Genomic DNA, 20,366 nt, shown 5'->3' on the forward strand with positions numbered 1-20,366 from the left:
AATAGCGCAAATTCATGAATTACTCGAGAACTTTTGATTGCAGATGATGTGCACATTAACTTGGTTTGACAAACAACCCATTATTTCCTTTTGTTTGAAAGTTAAAAATATCGAAATATGATATTTTCTTTTCTTTTTGCCTCTTTCAACTTCTTTTTCTCTTTCAATCTTATTGCAAATGTCGAATGCCTCTCATCTTCGAAATCTTGTCCAATGCCTTCCTGTTGTCATCAAAATTCACACATTTTTGATTTGCTGTCTCTTCAAGATTCAATCAATATCCAAGAATCACACGGAAAGTCTGAATGTTGCATGAAATCTCAATTTGCACTGTTAAATTCATCGCTCATCATCAATGACGCATCTTTCTGTCAGAATTCATTTTCTTCCACTTTCATATTAAGACTCACATCCAACTTGCGTTTGCATAGTTGCAGAGCGCGATCAAATAATGACCACATATCTTCACAAGTATCATCCTGGGGAGGCACCGTGGAGTTATTCAATTTCTCAATAGCATCACACACACATGTTATTCAGCACCCTCTAACAATGAATTGTGAAGAAAGCTCGTTATTCATGCTGCAATGCAAAGATTGCACTTTCAATTCATTGATAAATGTTCATGTTTCTTCATTTTTGGCAACTGGGCACGTCACATTTTTTATTGCTGATGGATGCAGCTTTTCAAACATTTCTCACTCGCCCTCCCTTCCTCATCGCTTCACATCACATGCTCCCCCATCAATATGGAATTCGTGCCTAATCCAGAACTCAAAATTCTATTCATGCCCCAACGCTCAATTTGGAGTTGTTGTCACACCAACACAGAATCTGATGATGATGATGAACACTTCATTCTCTCACTCTTCTGAAACTCACTCCCCGACAAACGGCTCCATCAACAGCTATTCTTCAGGAGATGTCATAGCCTATTCGGTCCATTTTTCTGATTTGAATGATTCAACTCGCATGGGCTTGGCATTGAACATCGGTGGAAATGCCACTTTGAACGCTTCATGTTGTTTATTCGAAATGATAAATGCGTCAAGCGATCACACTGGTGCATACGGAGCAGCTGTGAGTCATGATGGTGCTGGAGCACACAATTCAAGGAAATGCAATTATACAAATTGTACATCTGGATACGCAGCTGGAGGATTAAACGTGCGTTCATCATCATTAGAAGTTGTGACTTCTTGTTCCTTTTATGAATGTTTTTCGAAGCATTATTCTGGACTATTATTTTTCTATGACAAAGGATCTCATTTATTCAAAATGAACACAATTATGAATTGTGTTGCAACAGTTTACTCTGCGGGAATGGGAATCTGTTTTTCCTCGAAGAACTTAAGCATTTCCGAATGTTATATAATATCATGTTATTCTTCCACTCGACATGGTGCTATTGCTTTTGTGTGGGAACTTGAAAGCGTTCCAGGCATTATTGCAACAATTCAATTTTGTTTCTTTGAAAAAAACACAATTGGAAATAACTTGTATGGTTGTGATATTTCAACAAATGGAGCAAACTACAATTCAAAAGTGACAAATGAATCTTTCGTTCACAGTTACTCCCTTAGTGATTGTCCAATTCGAGTGACAATTAACTCCGTTGATCACAGCGACTGGCTTGGACGCCCTCCATCAACCATCCCAGTTGTGTTCGTGTCATCTGTGTTTGGTAACGATTCTCGAAGTGAATGTGGGTTCGGAGGCTTGCCCTGCAAAACAATCGAAAAGTGAATTAGCAAAAGGGTCCGTTCACAGCCGTTAGTGATTTCTGAAGGATCATACATCCACGGAACGATTCCTGTTGACGAAATGAACGTGAGTTTGAGAGGCTGTGAATTCGAAGAGTCGACGCTGACTTCCAATGCAGTTGGTGATGGGAAAGCATTGTTTTCAGTATCATCTGGCATATTGTCTGTTTCATATTTCACAGTGGTGCACACTTCTTCGAATTCGAATCCACAATCATCTGTCTTGATGATGAGTGGGAGTGGGCGAGTGACAATACAATTTTCAACAATAAAGGGAGAAGCATCCCCAGCAACGACTTTTTCAACTCCTTTGATGATTGTTAATGGAGGTCTGGCAGAACTTGCTTCTGTTTGCTTCACAACTTTCAGCAACGAAAAGCAACTGATATCGTTTTCCTCTCCAAATTATCTGAAAATGAGCGATGTGACTTTCAACACAATCACGCGACAAAGCGGAAATGGTGCAATATTTGAAGCACAACTTTTGGATGGAAATGAGTTATGCTTGTCAAATGTTTCTTTTGCAGATTGCTTGTGCCTCAGAGGAAACGGGGGTGGGATGCAGATACACATGGAACGTGGATCATCGTTTTCAATAGGAAATGCATCTGACATAGGAGCAACAGCCAAGATGAACAACTGCCAGGCCATAGGTTCTTCGGTGAGTCCAAGCTGTGGAGGAGGATTGCTCATAAAGCTTGACAAAGATGCAGACAACTTTCTTTTGAAGCAGCTGGCGTTTGAAGGGTGCATGGCCGATCAGGGAAACAATCTATTTGTCGATACCTGGCAGCTGGACAAACTGATAAATACCACAACCCTTGAGTTTGGGCCAGGACGCAATGATCTTGATGGATATGCTGGATATGAGAGATCAACAGCTGGAGAAACATTGTCCATCCCTCTTGTGGTCTATCTGTGGGATAACATGTCTGCGTTTGCACATGTTGGTGGAGAGAAAAGTGCAGATTTCAGCAGGTGCGGGTATTCTGAGGTCCCATGCTCATCAATTATGTCTGCAGTCTCTCTTTGGTTCAAAGACAGCAACCGTTTTGTTGAGCTTCATTCTCCCTTTTCCCTCAGATCTGAATTGCTTCTTGATGCTTTCGGATGGACAATAATGTCAAGAGTTGGCAAAGTGACGATTGGTCTGGACGATTGCAATTTCAGCGGTGAACAAGCAGGGATGATTGAAACGGTCTCAAAGTCTGCGCTAACAAACTTCACTTTTGCACTGCCAAAGAGCATTGGCTTCAAAGAGGCATTGATTGTGTGCAAGTCTTCTTCGCTGAGTGTCAAAGAGTGCGAGGTTACAATCAAACAGGAATCGACAAATATTTCGTTTCTTTCTGCAAGAGGAGGACAGGTGTCGATAAATCAACTCATCATGCGCTCGACCTCTTTTGATGGCACATCCACACTGGATGCCATATTTGTAACAGATGCATGCGAATCTTTCATGTTGAACGACTCGATAATTGAAAACTTTCAAATCAGAGACGGATCTGTTGTGAAGATTTCTGATTGCACTGCAAATGTGAATGTGTCTAATTGCACATTCAAGGGGGTGACTTGCTCATTGGGTAAGGGCGGTGCCATTAGCATGCACAAGCCAGAAGTTGTATTGCCTTGTCACGAATGCCTTGAGAAATGCACATTTGAAGAATGCAAAATAAAAAGTGACGAAGCATGCGGAGGAGGCGTGTGCTGCTGCATTGGAATGGGCAATCATCTGGAGATCACAAACTGCGCATTCGCAGCCTGTGAAGCATCTGTCGAAAAGAAAGGGGGTTTTGGAGGAGGATTGTTTCTTGAGTTCGATCATCAAGATGTCGAATTCGTTGTCTCTGAGCCTTCTTTTTCTCAAAGCTCGCCAAATGCTGCCAAATGCGGAAGCGATCTGTTCATGAAATCCCCAAGTTTGCAGGCAAGTGCCACCGACAGCACCCTTCCATTTGCCAAAACGATGGCAGACATATCTCTCGATTCCATGAGAGGGTTTGATGGCAACGATTCAGAACATGCAATTCCACTGATATTGCTTTTCCAGTCAACAGGCTCGGAAATACTTGCTTCCTCGTTGGAAGGGGCAGACACAATTGCCTGCGGCTTTGAGTGCTACCCATGCGCTTCAATAGACCAAGCTCTTTCTCGCTTCAAAACTGTCGACAAAAGAGTAATAACTGTGAGGACTGAGTCTTTTGTGATCCATGAGATCGATCTGAGTGATGTGAAGATGATATCAGATGGAGAACAGCAGGCATCTCTCACAATGCCATCTGCAATTGAAAGTGGAACAACAATGATCTCATCCAAAGGCATCACACAACTCGAACAATTGAAGATAATCGTTCCTCCTCATATCTCCAACGAAGTCAAATTTGTGATTTCTTCTTCAACTAACAAAGGTGAACTCTCGCTCACAAACTGCCAAATAGAGATAGAATATGAATCAGAAGTGCCCAACAATTACATAATAATCAAAACAAGTGGATTATCAATCCATCTGGTGTTTGTGACTGTGACAAACTGCAGAATGGCAATGCCATTATTTTCATTTGACATTGCTCCACCAATGAATGCACCTGAAACAGCAGAAGTCCAGATGAAGAATTGCTCGTTCAGCAATATCACTCATCAAGATATAGACAGCTCAGCGTTATTTGGTGCATCTCTGGGATGTGGATGTTCGATGGCCGGGTGTAATTTCAGTGAGATTTTTGCCTATCAGAGCACGAATGGAGGAGCAATGAGAGTGGTGCTTGAAGCGCATGGAGAATTGGAAATAACTGATTGCAACATGGAGGAATGTCAGGCAGAAAATCGAACAGTGGGGAAAGGAGGTCGGCTGTTCTTTGACTGCAAGCAGAATTATGGATTTGTCTTTGGAAACTTATCTTTCAACGAATGCTGTGCATTTGTTGGAAACAACATTTATTTGAAGGGTGATGCTCTTTCTATCAAACTGGGAAAGCAACAGTTTGCACTGAATATGCCAACTGAAAGAGAAAGATGGAATGACTTTTGCGGATATGGCAATGATGAAGCCAAAGAAATTCCTCTCGCCTTGTTTGAAGCAGAATGGAACACTCCAGCATTTGCGAATGGTGTTGGAGGTGTGGATTATCCTTTATGCGGGCTTGACTGGTATCCATGCAGCACAATAACATATGCTGGGAATAATCGGTTCAATGAAGAAAAGGCGGAAATTCGCTTGCAAAGCTCATTTTCTTTCAGCAAGTCAGTGATATTCTCTGGCAAAGCATATGAGATAGATGCGGAGAACAAAGGAGAAAAAGTCGAAGTCGAAGGAATTGAAGAAAACATCAAGGTGAGCAGTTTTTTCGAAATCAGAACATCAGTTGCATTTTCCAAATTAGCATTTCTCCTCCCATCGTTTTTCGCTCCTTGTTCATTGAACAGCCTTTTTCTGTGCAGCAAATCAACCCTTTCATTCAAGGATGTGGATATGGAGATGAAAGTTGCAGGACTGCAGTGCAAATACAGTCTTATTGTGGCAACTGACTGCACTATTGAAATTGACGGGTTTGGTTTATCGGAGATAGAATTCAGTGGAGTCAGTGCCTTTGAATTCTCCGGAAAAGTAGCAAATTTCACAATCAGTGCAATGACAATGAGCAACATCAAAAGAACAGAAGCAGGAGGACTTGTTGAGATAAAGCATGGCGCTCATCCAGTCTTTCAGAATTTATCATCGGTCAACAGCACATATTCCAACCATTGCGCCATTTTGGTGGAAGAGGCTTGTGGGCTGACTCTTCTTGAATGCAACATGAGCGGACTGAAAAGAACGACTGATGGTGGATGCTCTGTGGTGGGTGTTGTGGGAAATGAAAATATCATTCAGATCAATGGATGCTTCTTTGATGACATTGTTTGTTCATCATCTGGCTCCCAAGGAGGGAGCTTGCACGTGAAAGTGTTGAGTGGTGGAGAATTGTTGTTCGACAACAACAGCGTATGCCGAAGCAAAGTTCCAGCAATTGATGGAGATGGAGGAGGATTGCACATCACTTTCGAAAGTGTGGAAGTTGCATATTCATTGAAGAATGCTGTGTTTGAAGGCAATGATGCACTCTGGGGAAAAGACATCTTCCTCAACTGCACAAAGCCAAGCACAATTGTTGATCCGCTGCTGTGGGCAGGAACTGCTGAAAGAGGTGAAGAAGAGAGGAACAAGTGGGTGCTTGACTTCACAGATACTCGCATCAACATGACACTCTTGCGCTTTCTGTTTCCAACAGACGACGATATCATTTATGTGGACGAATCATTGGGGAATGAAATGGGAAGTTGCGGCTCGGGAGTCAATCCATGCAAGGAGTTGGGCTTTGGATATGAAAAATTGGGCACATCAAAAACAATCCTACATATACAGAACTCAGCATGGCTCATGGGAGAAATAGATCGAAAAGAAGAAAAGCTGACAATCCGCGGAGGTGATGATAAATCTGAAATGCATGTTGGAATACAAGGCCATATTCAGCTCTCGTCTGGCCCAGCATCCACTTCACTCACTCTCCAGAACCTGCTGTTTTTTGTGCCATCGACACCAGGCAAACACTCAGAAGTGATTGTGGGAAGCGTTGGCCGTGTGAGCATTGTTTCATGCACTTTTGGAGATACAGAAATAGAGTGCACATATTCATATATGTGGGTTGTCCGAGGGGATGGAAGTGCGATCCAGTTTGATGATCTCAAAATAGAAAACATCCAATTTGGATCGAACTGTGGAATATGCAAAGCTGATCGAGGAACAGTGGTTGTGACTCGGACAGTTGCTACAAATATTAACATTGATGGAGATGGATTGTTTTGTTGTGGTGTTGGTGCTGCATTGATTCTCAACAGATCGTCGGTCACAAATTGTGGCGCTTCAAAGGGTGTTGCAATATATGCCACAAATGCATCTCGACTGAAGATATTCAATTCGACATTTGATAGATGCAAGACCTTGGCAAGTGAAGGTGGAGGGATAAACTGCAAGATCGGAGGCAAGTCCAGTCTCACTGTTCAAAATGTTTCGTTTGAAAACTGCTGGGTTGATGAGGAAAGAAGTCGCGGAGGAGCAATATTCTTGCATGTTTTCAACGATTCGTCAAACACATTTTCATTTGAGTCTTTGACATTTCGAGACAACAAAGCGCACAAAGGCAGGGACATTTTTGTTGAATGCAAAAGCCTCAACGAATCAATAACAAACGAACGATTCAACTTCAAAATGTTCGACTCAAACAACACAAAACTTGCGTTTGCCGAGGGGACAGACTTCACAGCCTTTGCCGAGAGAACAATGGACCTTGTTCTGTTTTTGATGCCATTCAGTTCAAACAGAATTGTCGTTTCACACCAAGGCGCGGATATTGCGGGCTGTGGTGACGAGACTGTTCCATGCCAGACTTTCAGGCATGGATATTGGCACATTGACAGCAGCTCCGAGGAAAAGAACATACTGATCGATAATAATACATCTGTCAAAGATTCTTTTGATATCTCAAAAATGAACATTTCGTCTTGTTCATCAGAGATAATGAGCCGCCTGAGGTTTGAACCAACACTCGAAACAACAGGCAGCAATCCCATATTTTATGCTTCAGGTGGCTTTTTGTTTCTTCATATTATATTTTCTGTGCCAAAAACATTTGTTCCGGATCAAGCAAGTCTCATTTCTTCATCTTCAGATGCCACATCAATCTCGCACGTTTCTTTGCAAAGCTGCTCTTTTGAGCAGTATTCACCATCACACGATATGATTTTGAAGTTTTCTCTTCTTTCAACAACAGGAGGAGATGTGGAGTTGTGCAACTGTTCAGTTCAGAGTCTTCATTTTTCGGAGACTCCTTTTGCCATTGCCTCATCCATGACTATTCGCTCTTGTTCGTTCAACGATATATCAGCTCCAGGCAGTTGTGCCGGAGGGATTATGAAAATCAATCTTCATGCACATGAAAGATTGCACGTGGAGGATGTTACCATGACGAATAGCGGATGCTCACAGAACAATGGGAACGGAGGGGCTTGCTTCATTGACTGCACAGAGGCTTATGCAACAGAACAATTTTTATTCAACAACACTGTGTTTTCGATGAATGTTGCAAAGATTGGAAAGAACATGTACGTGCTTTCAGCAAGTTTGAACAGCTCCATAACCACACAGGCATTCTCCTTCAACTACTCTGGGTTGATCAACGATTCAAATGTGTTTGTGGGAAGCGATGATATTTTCACTGACACCGATTTATTCAGATTTTTAATTCCATATGCAAATAACACCATTTTTGTTTCCTCCAGTAGTGCAGATGTGCTGCGATGCGGAAGCGAAGATGATCCATGTGAATCATTCTGGACTGGCGTGAATCACCTCAGTCACACGGATGATGGCAAACAAATCTTCATTGAAGGGGTTGCAAATGTGGATAATGAATATGATCTCTCAGGTTTTGCAGTGGCTTCTGCCTCAATTCTGAAAGAAGAAGACGGTCAAAGCGAAATTGTTTATTCAAAAAAGATGAATGGAACAAGTGGTGCATATGTGCTGAACAGAAATGAGATGTCCATATGCGCGATAATGTTGTCCATTGACAAAAACTTTGAGAACTCGGCTGATTGTGTGATCCACAGTGAAGGAGATGAGCTGTTGTTGAGAAGATGCGCCTTTCAAAGCAAAGCGGCAGATAACACAGAAGCAGACTGTTCGTTTGTGCTGATGAGGAGAGGAAAGCTCAGTGTCGATGATCTTGAGATGAAATCTTCATCGGTGCGGAAAAGTGTGTTCGTGATGCACGATGCATGCGTGTGTGAATTTCACGCTGTGAAGATTTCCCAGTGCACAATTGATCGTGGTTGTGTTTTTGAAAGCGTGTCTTCAACAAATGCGGCAAATGGGATTGGATTGATCAACATGACAGATTCGGCCCTTTCTTCATTGACAAGAAACGATAATGGCGGAAGCGCTATTCATTCCACTGGCCAAAATGGCCTCATCGTTTTGATAAGCGGATCTCAGTTTGTTGACTGCAAGGCTGAAATGAGCATGAAGGGCGATGCAGTGTCGTTCTGCTTGAACGATGGGGTTGAGCTGAGAATAAGTGACACAACAATGACAAGATGCAGCTGCTCAATGAGCGGGAGGGGAGGTGGCATCCACGTGTCGACAAAAGTGGAGGGAACTTTGAACATTCTGTTTCAGAAGATGTTCTTCACGGGAAACACAGCAGGCGTTGGGAATGACATCTTCATTCTGTGCCATAACATCACAAAACAGATCAACGAAACTCAGTTCAGGTTTTCCTTGAAAGAGGGTGTGTATTCGTCTATCAACGCCATCTATGGCTCAGACACAACAGATCACATGAGCGACACAAACCTGATGGACTTTATCACAATATATGAGTCTGATTTTATCATCGTGTCTTCTGATGATGGCAAAAACGGAAAAAACGAGAGACAATGCGGATCGGCCAAGATGCCATGCTTTTCGATTAGTTATGCCTGCTTCCACTTGTCAAGCGACATCTCAAGCATGATGCTTGTTGATGGTGAATCTGTCATTGATGAAGAATGCATTTTGGACAACATGACCCTAACGTCTCTCAAAAGAAATGATGCAGCCATTCGAGTTCAGACAGGCATATCCCAGGCAGGCGAGTCTCTCATCACAATTCAGAACCATGTGACTTTGTCTCATCTGAGCTTTGTGTTTGAAAGAAATGCTCTTGCCTCGCATTCTTCTTTCATCTTTATGAGCTCCGACAGTTTGAGGATGGAATCGTGCTCTTTCACATCTCCTAGAACTGACCAATCCCGGCTTTCCATTCCTTGCACTTTATTCACAGTGCTTTCGGGAGATGTCTATTTCAGTGAGTGTGCTTTTTCTGGACTCCACTTGGCACTTTCTGCAATAAGCAGCTGCACAGGAAATGTCAAGGTCACATCTTGCTCTTTCAAGAGCATGGATTATTCTGCAAGTGTCATCATATGCGATGATGGAATGTTTGAGATATGCAACACCTCTTTCGACGAGTGCTTCGAGAAAGACCATGTGGCATCTTTGATTTCGTTCGCAAATGCCAAAAATATTTCTTTAAAAGAATGCAGCATTGTGGACAGTCATTCATCTGCGATGAAAGGTGGATTTGTGTCATTTGCATCATGTGCTAACATTTGCATCAGCTCGTGCCTGTTTGAAAATACAGACTTTTCAAACAGAGAAGAAAACAACATAAATACGCAATCATCCGAGCTTTGCTCCTGGAACAGCTCGCTGGCGAGCCTTGAAAGAAGCACCGCTTCCATCTCAGATACCTTGTTTTCCAACGCATCACACGGCGGTCTATCTGCTTCTGGAGGAAGCGTTAGAATTGTGAAAGGAGAGTTTGTGGGCAATGATCCATCAATCGCCAGCTTCCCTTCTATCAGAAGAAACATCCTCTGCGAACATAATGGAAAGCTTGAGATCGACAGCTTGAAGGGAGGAGATGGACTACTGCCAAATACATCACTGTGGATTTTGAATGAAGGATGCGAGCTCACGGGGATGCCAACTGGAAGGCTATCTGAATTCTTCATCCCATCACTGGACGCTGTGGAAGTGAAAGAAAATGGAGATGCTGCTGAACTGACTTTCAAAGGAAGGCTCCTCATCCCATGCAATCTGAGTTTTCAGATTGTGTTAAAGAGAGATGATGTCAGCTCAATAGAGACTTTTCCGTTTGCAGAAGATAACTATGATTCCGAAAATGAAGCGAAAGGAAAGATTAGCATGTCTCTCATAAGTTCGGCTGCAAGAGAAGAAGAGGTTTTTGTATGTATTTTGTTTGGAAAAGGTGAAACCTTTTCATCAACTGATTCATTCATTCTGAAGAACAAGAGCGAGTCTCAGACAATCGGAGATGAAAGGATAGTCGAAGGAAGAAACAAAGAGAAATCGATATGGCCTGTAATTGTGATCATTATGTCCATAGTTCTATTGATAATTCTGATTGTGCTTGTAATTTTTGTTGTTCGATGGAAAAAGCAAAAGAAGAGGACTGAGGAGCTTGAAGTGATTGTGGAAGACACAGTGAAGAAGGATCCGAAGGCATTCGAGATGGTGACGATGGAGATGTCGCCAGAAGAGCAGTGGAGGAGAGCGGAGAGGGAGGCTGAGAAGAAGAACGATGAAAGGACGAAGAAGAGGGTATATGATACGAACATGCAACATTCAGAGTCTTCAGAGCATTTGCTAGCTGAGAGTGGATCGACTGAATACATTCTGGGAAAGGATTCAGATAAGATCCCTGAATGGATGCTGGAGAAGGTTGACGAAAAGGAAGAAGAAGAGATAAGGAAGAGAACTCCATCTCCATCCATTTCATCCACTTCAACAACTGATTCAGATTCAACATTTGTTCGTGGGGAGGATCCATGCCCAACCACCTCTTCAATGTCCAATCTGGTGGATGCAATGGCGTGTTCATCTCCTCATGAGAAGCTGATTGTGGACTTGAGGGATTCGCTGTTCATGATGCTTCATGGGAGGAACGAGAAGAAGCTGATGGCGATTGGCACTCTGGAGGAGCGAGAGCTTGCAGCAGCACAGATCCTGTTCTGGGTGGCCAATCTTGCACTTCACTCATTTGATGAAATGGAAAATCCTCTTCAATCGTTGGCTAATCTGAGTCCTCACATTGTGTTATTCTCAGAACACATGGTCATTTGCATTGTGATGCATTCTGACTTCTCATCTGGTGATTCTGATTCATCATCCATCTCATCGTCGACTGTTATCACGTCTGCAAGTGATGATGATGAAGACTCTCTTCCTTCTTCTGCCTTTGAGGATGACGATGACAACAGAAAAGAGTGTTTGAGGTGGAAGGCGCCAGAGCTGCTGATCAACAAGAACATGGGGGCAACAAAGAAGTCGGTGGTGTTCTCGATCGGGATGATGCTGTGGGAGTGCCTGACACTCCACATCCCGTTCGGGGAGTACGAGGCTGTGATTGCTGGAGACAAGATTGCAAAAGGAGAGGCTTTGAGCATGTGCGGAAATACTCCAAGCACATTCTCTTTGGTCGTCAGCGAATGCCTCTCCTTTCAGCCTTCCAACCGGCCTTCGCTCGTCTCCATTTCGAGAGAGTTCTTTCAGAAGTTCCCCGAGTCAGCCAAGCTCCCCACAATGACTGACGCACTCTTCACAAACCAGCAATCCGCCATCAGCAGAAACAGCTGCTGCAGCAATTAGTGTTTGCTTTTCTCATTCCATCACAAGCATCGCCATCGTTCACACCCCTCGTATTCATCTCTTAATCTCTCTCTTTTTTCTTTTTTGCTTTTGGTGAATAATTACAAGAAAGAATGAAATAAGCGCTGCCCATGGCCTCTGAAGGCTTTCTTTTGTTTTCTTTTCTTTTGTTTTGTTTCTGTTGCTTCCAAACAGGGATTAGCATTTGCCAGCCAGAGTCTGATGTTTGTGTTTTTCTGTGTTGTTTTTGCACTTCGCTCGAAAGTGGTTTTTCACAACCACTTCCGCTTTATTGCTTGTAAATCCACTTCAAAATGGAAAGGCATCGAGGCAAATGATTTCTGAAATCCTTTGATCTTCCTCTGTGAATTGCCTTCTTCTCTGAAATGAATGTTCCTCAAAAATGAATCCCAGCATCCTTGCTTTGACTCAGCCAAGAAATCAAAATCAAAAAAAAAAATATGTGACATCGTTGGCACCTGCGCAAAAACCCAGAATGCACCTTTCTCAGCCTTGGCCTAATTTCAAGAGTCATTCCAAGATGACTTTTTTTTATTCATTCAAAACATGAAATATAACAATATAAAAATTGTTGAGATAATAATAACAGCAAACGATGCGAAAGGAAATGGTACTCAAAGAAATGAGAGGCTTCAAATAAGTTCCATCAAAACGAAGAGAGAAACACTCTGGATTTTATTTTTTTGTTGAAAGCTCATTGCCTCCTTCTTTCAAACGATTCAAGACAAAAGGCAAGAAGCTGAGCCATCTATAACATTCCTTCGGTGATAGCACCCAGCAACTTGCATTCCCATTCCATCCCAAAATAACTGCATTCCCCAATGAAAAATTCCCACCTCTATTAGCAAGGCGCAGATTCACAGAGTATCCTCGCTGGCTTTGCCATCCTTTTTGCGTTTCTGCGTTGATCACCAGCTTGGCATTTTCAGCCGAAGCATAAACATCTCTTCCCTTTGCAAATAGAAGCGCGCTTTCGCTGCCAATGATACAACAATAATTAGGCACTCAAGCTTCAGCTTTCGATTTTTTTGTGAAGCTTCGGGGGAAAATGAAATAAAAAAATGAAATTGTAAATCAATGGAGCATTTGCTGGCCATTCATTGAACGCTCAAACTTGATCGGAACATCGCTTCTCTGCTTCCATTTGCATCATCCCTTGTTTCCAATTTGAAGAATCTGTTATCGCCGCAGCTCCGCGCCCTCCAATCAACACACGCACCTGCTAGTTGGATGCATGCCCGCCAACAAAAGCGCTGCTTTTCCTTTTCCCCATATCCTTTTCCTTCCAGAATCTGTCTTTAAGGTGTAGTAACAATACAAATACCGAAGCACACAAAATTATTTGTCGGCAAGCGCATCAGATGGTCAATGTCAATTTCAGTTCTTGTTCATTCAGCCATTTTCTTTGCTTTTCGCAGGCAAACATCCCTCGCATTTTCGCTTTCCGCAAAATGTGACATGGCGCCAGCGCATTTTGAAGGGGAAAAAATAAAATAAAATAAAAAGGAAAAGTGCCAATAAAAGCAAACTGAGCTGAAGCCTCTTCAGTTGGCCATTTCCCAAATGATTTTCCTGTCGACATGGTTCTCATGGAATTTCTCAACAAAAAAATTCTAAAAATAAAAAAAGCTGGTCTTTTCAACAAAAACATCCTTTCCATTCATAAAAATTCCAAACCTCTTTTTTTTTCTTGCACCTACAACGCATTCAATATTTTTATGTTCAGATCCTCAAGCAGAAGCAAAGGAGGGACTCTTATTCCATTTTTGGGGAAAAAAATAAGGCATCGAAAAGAAAAGGCATTTCATGCTCGATATTGGACAATTCCAAAAGATTGCATGTCTTGAGATATGCTTTATTGCTTTATTGCGAGCAATGTCTTTCTGTGCTGGCACCAGCCATTCCCTCGTTTTTTGAGTCATCGAAAAGAATCCCTCCAAAAACACGAGGGGGAAAAAAATAAAAGAACATTATCATCTGCCATGAAAATAGCTTTTGATCAATGGCTTCTCGCAACGGTCGCTCTTCACCGAACAACAACAGTCTGACTCACAAATTGATAGGAAAACAAAAATCATCTTCCAAATGACACGCTCTCCCCACAAATTGCAAACTTCGCTCAATGCTTAAATTCTATCGAATCCAGCAACATAGCATGCTCATCCGTTTTTGTGCTGCGAAAGAGCAAATACACGCTTTCTGTTCTCAATTTTTGATTTTGAAGAAATTATTATTTGTTGATCATTTCGCTTCCAAATCCTTAGAACAAAGTGAACATATTTATTATCAAGAAGTTAATATTCAAAAATGTCATAATTTTTTCTATTGGCTATGATTCGAAAAAAAATTATCAAACACTTTCAAAAAGACGAAAAACTGAAAAAGGAAAATAAACAAAAAAATTATATAAAACATGCAAATTTATTGGCTCGTCTTCTCTTCGATAACAATTCATTTTCAAAAGAACAAAGGAAATTTCAAAGCAAAATTCGTTGGATTTCGTGACAATATTATAACATAAATTAATTAATTTATAAATAAAACAAAATATAATAAAATTTAAAATAATATAAAGCAAAACAGAAAGTAACCTCGCTTGTCGAATTGTTTTTTGACATCTCATTAAGTTTAGAATGCTTTGAAAAAAAACTTTTGTTCCTTTTTTTGAATAATTAATATTTTAATGGTATTCATTTCATTTTAACTTGCAGAAACAAGTTTGGAATTAGAACTTTCAACCCTATTGATAAGAAAGTTTAATAATTGTCGAATTAGAACAATATTCCATCTTCCGTTTTTATGCAACAGAAAAAAACTGAATATTATTTACCCACTTTGGGAAATTTGCATATAGCGTCCAATCTGATATTTGTTATCTGGAAGAATTATCAACTCAAAATATATTTTTTGATATATGAAAAGATTCACATATTGGAGATTATTTTCGAAATCAAAATTTTATTCGGTGTTCTTATTTTTCAAATGTTTTATTTCTTCTGCGAGGAATCTTTTTTTCTAAAGTCAAAATTCAAGACACTTGTTAAAAATGACGATGATTTAAAATATAGGGGAAAATACGGACTTATAAGCTTTTTTTCACAAGGCATAGAAAAATTGCTTCGATCATAACTTAATTTCGCTTTCTCAGATTACAAAATAAATTTGATTTTCATATCCGCAAACAAGCATCGTTGAAATCAAAACACAAAGTTTTCCAACATTTCACGAATGTCAAAAAATGGATCCAATTTTAATGTGTTTTTTGAATTCAAAAAGTCAATGAAAAGTGCATAATTTTTCAATGAAAATACCTGAAGTTAAATATTTTGTCCCATACATTTATGAAAAACAATTTTTGTGAAAGGAGAAATAACTTTGCAATGTTCCTTTATTAGTTTTCTTAGTGAATTCTCAAACAGAAAAATTTGATAGAAAATACACAAATTCAAAAAAAATCATCCATATACTTCTCATTTTTGATTATCATCTCAACTTTTCTCAGGATTAATCCAATTTCATCTTTTCACATCTCATTAAACAACGAACATGTGCGGCTAATTTGAAAATAAGATATAAATAGGAATATTATTTCTGTGAACAAAGAGGAGTTTTCAGTGATGTTTTCCTATTCACCGGTAGCTCCGCTTCAATCGCTCGCAACTTCGGTTATCATGAAATTCGGTTGCAAGAAGATCTTTGGTGAAACAGATGTGAATACGTTGACGTCGATCCATTATTTCTTTGACCCTTCTCTGCAGATATGGTGATTGCTGCAGTCAAGGCGAATTGAAGTTAAGCTGGATGAAAAAGAAAGGAGGTGAGAGAGAGAAAGAGAGAGAGAGAGAGAGGTTGCATAGTGTAAAGAAAAGGAAATTACATGGAAGAGGCTGAAAGCTGCCTGGTTGAGGATGGAGGATATAACAATGTCATATGAAGCGATTGAGTTGGATGTACTTGAGAAGCGAGAAGAATTGAAGAAATGGAATGACGAAGAGAAAGAGGAGAAAGAAAATGAAAACACGAAGTTTATTATTAAATAATATGAAGGAAAAAAGAAGAAAGTGAAAAAAATGCATGTAGTGGAGAAGCTGTGCATGGAAGCCGATAGTTTCATTTTGACTTAATGAAAGAAGGGTTTTTTGAAACAGCACTGCAGTGGAATGAATAGGAAAAGATGGAAAAGAAGAAAAAGATGAAATTGAATACGCCAAATAACTCATGTATTTTTAAGAAAGAAAAAAAAGAATAAGTGACAAATGGTCCAAATTTTGAGATCGATGTCAACAGAGATTTCACAATTCTTTATTCTTTTTGTTGGAGTTGTTGAATCACACTGGTTGAATGGAGTCATGTTGTCACATTTCTATTGAAAAACATATAATCACCTCTTCTATTTGAGGCTGTATGAAATGAAGAACCAGAATGTGATGAATTACATGCTATTCATCCTATTAAAAGCAAAATGATAATAATTAACAACTCCTCCATAAGTTGAAGAAGAAAAGATTTTGTTATTAGTAAGCTGGCACTCATTAATTGAAAACTCACTTGGTTTATTTAAAGGAGGAAAATTAATTGTGAGAGAATTAGCAGAATCTCCAAATGCATTTGAAATATGATTGCATTTCGAACACAAAAATTGAGCATTTTGTGCCATGTTATTCACATAAAAACACCAACCACTTCCATACCAGTCTGTCACTGAACAACTTTCAACTCTGTTTTCTGAGAATGAACAACCAGAATTTGATTGTGGATAATCAACAAAGCAGCTCCACCATGCAGCGCTAAACAACTTGTGAAATTGAATTCCATGATGGTTTTTTTTTAACAAATTTCCACAATTCAATGCTCCTCCATGATCTTTGGATGAACAATTGCTTAATGAACAAAAAGTGTTTTCGAGATCTTAGTTAATGCAGTTAACTTTTAGGATTCCACCAAAATAATTTCCACCATTTTAATCATTCCATTCACACCACTCGAAGCGATGGCTGTTTGCATCAAAAGAAGTCAATCTTCCAGGTCTCAATATTTGAGATTCAGCTCCCACATGAACCACTGCGTCATTTGAAGAAGAACGAGTTTGGAAGAGAAAAAATTCATTGAAGGCAGAGAAAGATGTGGATGGACTATTGGAAGAAGTGAGGAAGGAACCATCGATCGGTTTGTGGGAATGGAGGAAGAAAGAAAATTATTCAGAAAAAAGTATTGAGATTAGAGGAAGAAAAAGAAGAAGATAAGAAATACAGTTAAAAAGCGCAAAACAGCACTCATGGCACTTTTTTTTCATTTTTTGATATTTCAAACAATTAATGCATTCAACGCATTTCTCTTTTCCTTTCACTTTTTTTATCCAAGCAAAAAATCTCATCATCTGCTATTTTTTCAAGAAAAACAAAAAAATAAAGAGAAACATGTTTTCAACTCACAAAATTTCTTTTTTTCATTTTATCAACGCTTTTTTTGATAAAATTAAGAAATAAATCACAAAAAATAAAAAAGATTAAAACCCTATTTATTAAAACTGAATTTTTTTAAATAACATTGATTAAACTCCAATTGATTTTGAAATGAAATTATGAAAGATGAAAAAATATTCGCAAAACTTTTTCATGATGAATCTCATCGTTGATTTGAGTGAGCTTTCTTTATTTAAAACAAATCAACTTTGTCAGAAATTAACTCACATTATTTTTGAAAAATTTTGCTTATTGAATTAATGAAGTTAATACAAATATTATTATAGGACAGATTTAATATGTGAAAAAAAGAACATTGCCAGATTTTTCACCCTAGTCGTTTCTAACACTTTCAATTATATTTGTGTGCGTCTTTTTTTTATTTTTTCATATTTGATTTCGCATCCTCAAAGAGATATCATATTATTTTATAAATTCATTAAAGAAAGAACATTTGCACAATGTGCTTTGAATAAATTCCGCTTTTATCATGCGAATATCAATATTTTCTTAATAGAAATTATAAATTGAAAAACAGTTCATCATTTTGGTAAAAGTCTTTATTCTGAACCAAAAAACTCTAAATATAGGGTCACTTGAAAAAATAAAATAAGTTTAAATTTTCATTTTTATTTATTTAACCAAAGAACTTTTCCCAATTCATTGCATGCTTGGAATTTTATTATTTATATGTGTAACATTTGAAACGAAAGGATACAAATGGAAATATTCTGATGGAATAAAATCACCAAAAATAGCAAATAGACTTGAAGAGCTTGGACTACAAGATGTTTACATTGTCGCTCCATGGAAAGGAACGAAAGAAAGAAATGAAATTATGAAGGCGCTTGAACAAAGTAGAGTTCCCTTTGAATTATTTGAAGGAGTTAACGGAAAGCTTTTATATAAATTGTGTCAAAATGATCATCCAGATTTTAGATCGATGCTAAAACTACACAAAAACACAACATTTACCTATGAATCAGCAAAATCATTGATGGGAAACATCACACGTCCGTATGAGGAATGTGGAATTTGGCAAAGCGAATTACAAGTGAATTTTGAAATTGTGGAAAGAGCTAGGAGAACTGGTCAAGATAAACCAGTTCTTCTGATTCAGTCTCACAGTCCTAACAGACGTCGTCCAATTGATGAAATTATTTCAGAAATGAATAAGTTGCCTGAAGAGTGGGATATATTTGCTTTAGGAGGTTATCCAAATCCATGCAAAGAAAACATTGAAGGAACAAAAACATGCGAATTTTTGCTTGCTGAAAGAACTCGAACGATGATTGTGAATGGGCAAAAAGGAGCTCAAAAACTGATTTCTGTGTATAATACGGCAACAGTACAAAATGTAGAAGTGTCAATTTCGCTTTTTATGCCATATAAAATTCGTATGTTTGGATATAAATTTACTCCAGAACCTCCAATAATTTCGGCCTCAACTTTGAATTTTAAAATTATTTTTGGTGTAATCTTCCTTATTTTAATTTCACTTTTTGCTATTTGGAAGATGCAGCGTACAAAAAAGGATCCAAACATCCTTGCGCATTAAATTAAGAGCAAGTCATCTCAACTATCTTATTATCTTATGTCGTTTCAAAGCCATTTTAACTTTTCGATTTATATTTCTGTATATTCAACACTTTGTGTATTTTTATTTATTTCTTTTCCTCAAAAGAAATCGATTGATTTCTTCAGTTATTAGCCACTTCAGAAAACAAACAGTTATGCTATTCTCTTTTATTATTTCTCTCACATTAACTAAAAAGTGAAGCTTATTTTTGTGAAATGACAAATTTTAATTTATTGAAAACAAAACATTGAAATGAGTAAATGTGTTATATCTTCTTTATGAGAAGATATATTTCATCGTCTTGGACGATTTTCTCCAAATGAGGTGCCAATCCCTTCAAATTTTAAGAAAAATAACAAATAGTTCGTTAATAAATTCAAAAACTTCAGATAAATAACATACAACAAGCTCCATTAAAAGACCCCCAAATGATGCATATAAAACCCTAAATTCGTCATCGGAAAGAAATTGATAATTAACAAATACTATGAAAAAGCAAATATTTAATTATTCAAACAATTTATCTGGTTTTTCAAATTCTTCTTTAAACACTGTTCCACTCATTACATAGTCGTATGAAGGTATAAGAGATTCATCTGTGATCGGAGAAATTGCAAGAGAAAAACTTTGGCCAAGTGGAAGATTGTAAATATCACAGTTGTAGTCAAGACGAAGCCTAAAATCAAAAGAATCACTTTTTGCCTCTATTCTGGAAACTATTTTGAACATAACAAAATCGTTAAAATTTGAAAATATTGTTTACAAATAAAAAAAAAAAAAAAAAAGAAAAAAAACCAAAAAAAAAAACAAATAAATAACAATTGCCATCACAAAAATAAATGAAATAAATCAACAAATAAAGGAGTACCAGATTTAAATCTTTTCCCTTCTGAATCAACAGCAGTAACTAAAAAAATATCAGAAATAATAGCTCTTGTTGACATTTCTGATCTTACCCATTGCTTTTTAATTTTCTTGATGAATTGAAAAAACACAATATTTGTCGTTTAATGAATTTTGTTCCTCGCAAAATGTTCGAAAAAATTTTCTCTTTAAAAAATTTCATAATTATTATTTTGTCTGAAAATGAATGACTTTTTTTAATTAGATGGAAAAATAAAAATTGATACAGATCTTTGTTTGAAAAACCTTTACGCAAGAATAATTCCCAATTACTTTTATAATTAATTTTATTTCCGTTTTCAAAACGTTGATCTGCATTATCCGCAAAAAGAAGAAACGGAGCATCCATAAAAAATATTGAATTCACATTCATTTATTTTGAATAAATTCAT

The 20,366-nt window shown here is 38.4% G+C and overlaps 4 protein-coding genes across 4 annotated transcripts; 2 read left to right on the forward strand and 2 right to left on the reverse strand.

Annotated features, from left to right (window-relative positions):
* Nucleotides 1-579: 579 nt before the first annotated feature.
* MONOS_4134 (uncharacterized protein) lies at nucleotides 580-10,756 on the forward strand (the record flags this gene model as incomplete). The annotated part of the gene is made up of 3 exons (XM_067874182.1): nucleotides 580-1,709; nucleotides 1,758-10,581; nucleotides 10,748-10,756. The coding sequence occupies 3 exons, from the start codon at nucleotides 580-582 to the stop codon at nucleotides 10,754-10,756; spliced, it is 9,963 nt and encodes a 3,320-aa protein (XP_067730605.1).
* Nucleotides 10,757-12,938: 2,182 nt separating this feature from the next.
* On the reverse strand, nucleotides 12,939-13,621 carry MONOS_17336 (uncharacterized protein; the record flags this gene model as incomplete). Its single annotated transcript, XM_067870248.1, has 3 exons — nucleotides 12,939-13,066; nucleotides 13,145-13,326; nucleotides 13,560-13,621. 3 exons carry the CDS (start codon nucleotides 13,619-13,621, stop codon nucleotides 12,939-12,941), a joined length of 372 nt encoding a protein of 123 aa, XP_067730606.1.
* Nucleotides 13,622-18,159: 4,538 nt separating this feature from the next.
* MONOS_4135 (uncharacterized protein) lies at nucleotides 18,160-19,129 on the forward strand (the record flags this gene model as incomplete). Its single annotated transcript, XM_067874183.1, has 1 exon — nucleotides 18,160-19,129. One exon carries the CDS (start codon nucleotides 18,160-18,162, stop codon nucleotides 19,048-19,050), a length of 891 nt encoding a protein of 296 aa, XP_067730607.1. The 3' UTR covers nucleotides 19,051-19,129.
* Nucleotides 19,130-19,226: 97 nt separating this feature from the next.
* MONOS_4136 (putative RNA polymerase I) lies at nucleotides 19,227-20,031 on the reverse strand. The gene is made up of 4 exons (XM_067874184.1): nucleotides 19,940-20,031; nucleotides 19,589-19,787; nucleotides 19,474-19,516; nucleotides 19,227-19,405 (listed from the first exon to the last, which is right to left on the reverse strand). Exons 1-4 carry the CDS (start codon nucleotides 20,013-20,015, stop codon nucleotides 19,337-19,339), a joined length of 387 nt encoding a protein of 128 aa, XP_067730608.1. The 5' UTR covers nucleotides 20,016-20,031; the 3' UTR covers nucleotides 19,227-19,336.
* Between the last annotated feature and the right edge of the window lie 335 nt (nucleotides 20,032-20,366).

This window comes from Monocercomonoides exilis (assembly GCF_001643675.1).
Source record: "Monocercomonoides exilis strain PA203 chromosome Unknown scaffold13-1861174, whole genome shotgun sequence".
NCBI lineage: Eukaryota > Preaxostyla > Oxymonadida > Polymastigidae > Monocercomonoides > Monocercomonoides exilis.

Excerpts from the sequence above, each read along its gene's own strand:
- MONOS_4136 (XM_067874184.1), bottom strand. The coding sequence starts at position 20,015 with ATGTCAACAAGAGCTATTATTTCTGATATTTTTTTAGTTACTGCTGTT. Across the intron at positions 19,788-19,939 it reads AGGGAAAAGATTTAAATCTG|TTTCCAGAATAGAGGCAAAA; the intron begins GTACTCCTTTAT and ends TGTTCAAAATAG. Across the intron at positions 19,406-19,473 it reads GTCTTTTAATGGAGCTTGTT|GGATTGGCACCTCATTTGGA; the intron begins GTATGTTATTTA and ends TAAAATTTGAAG.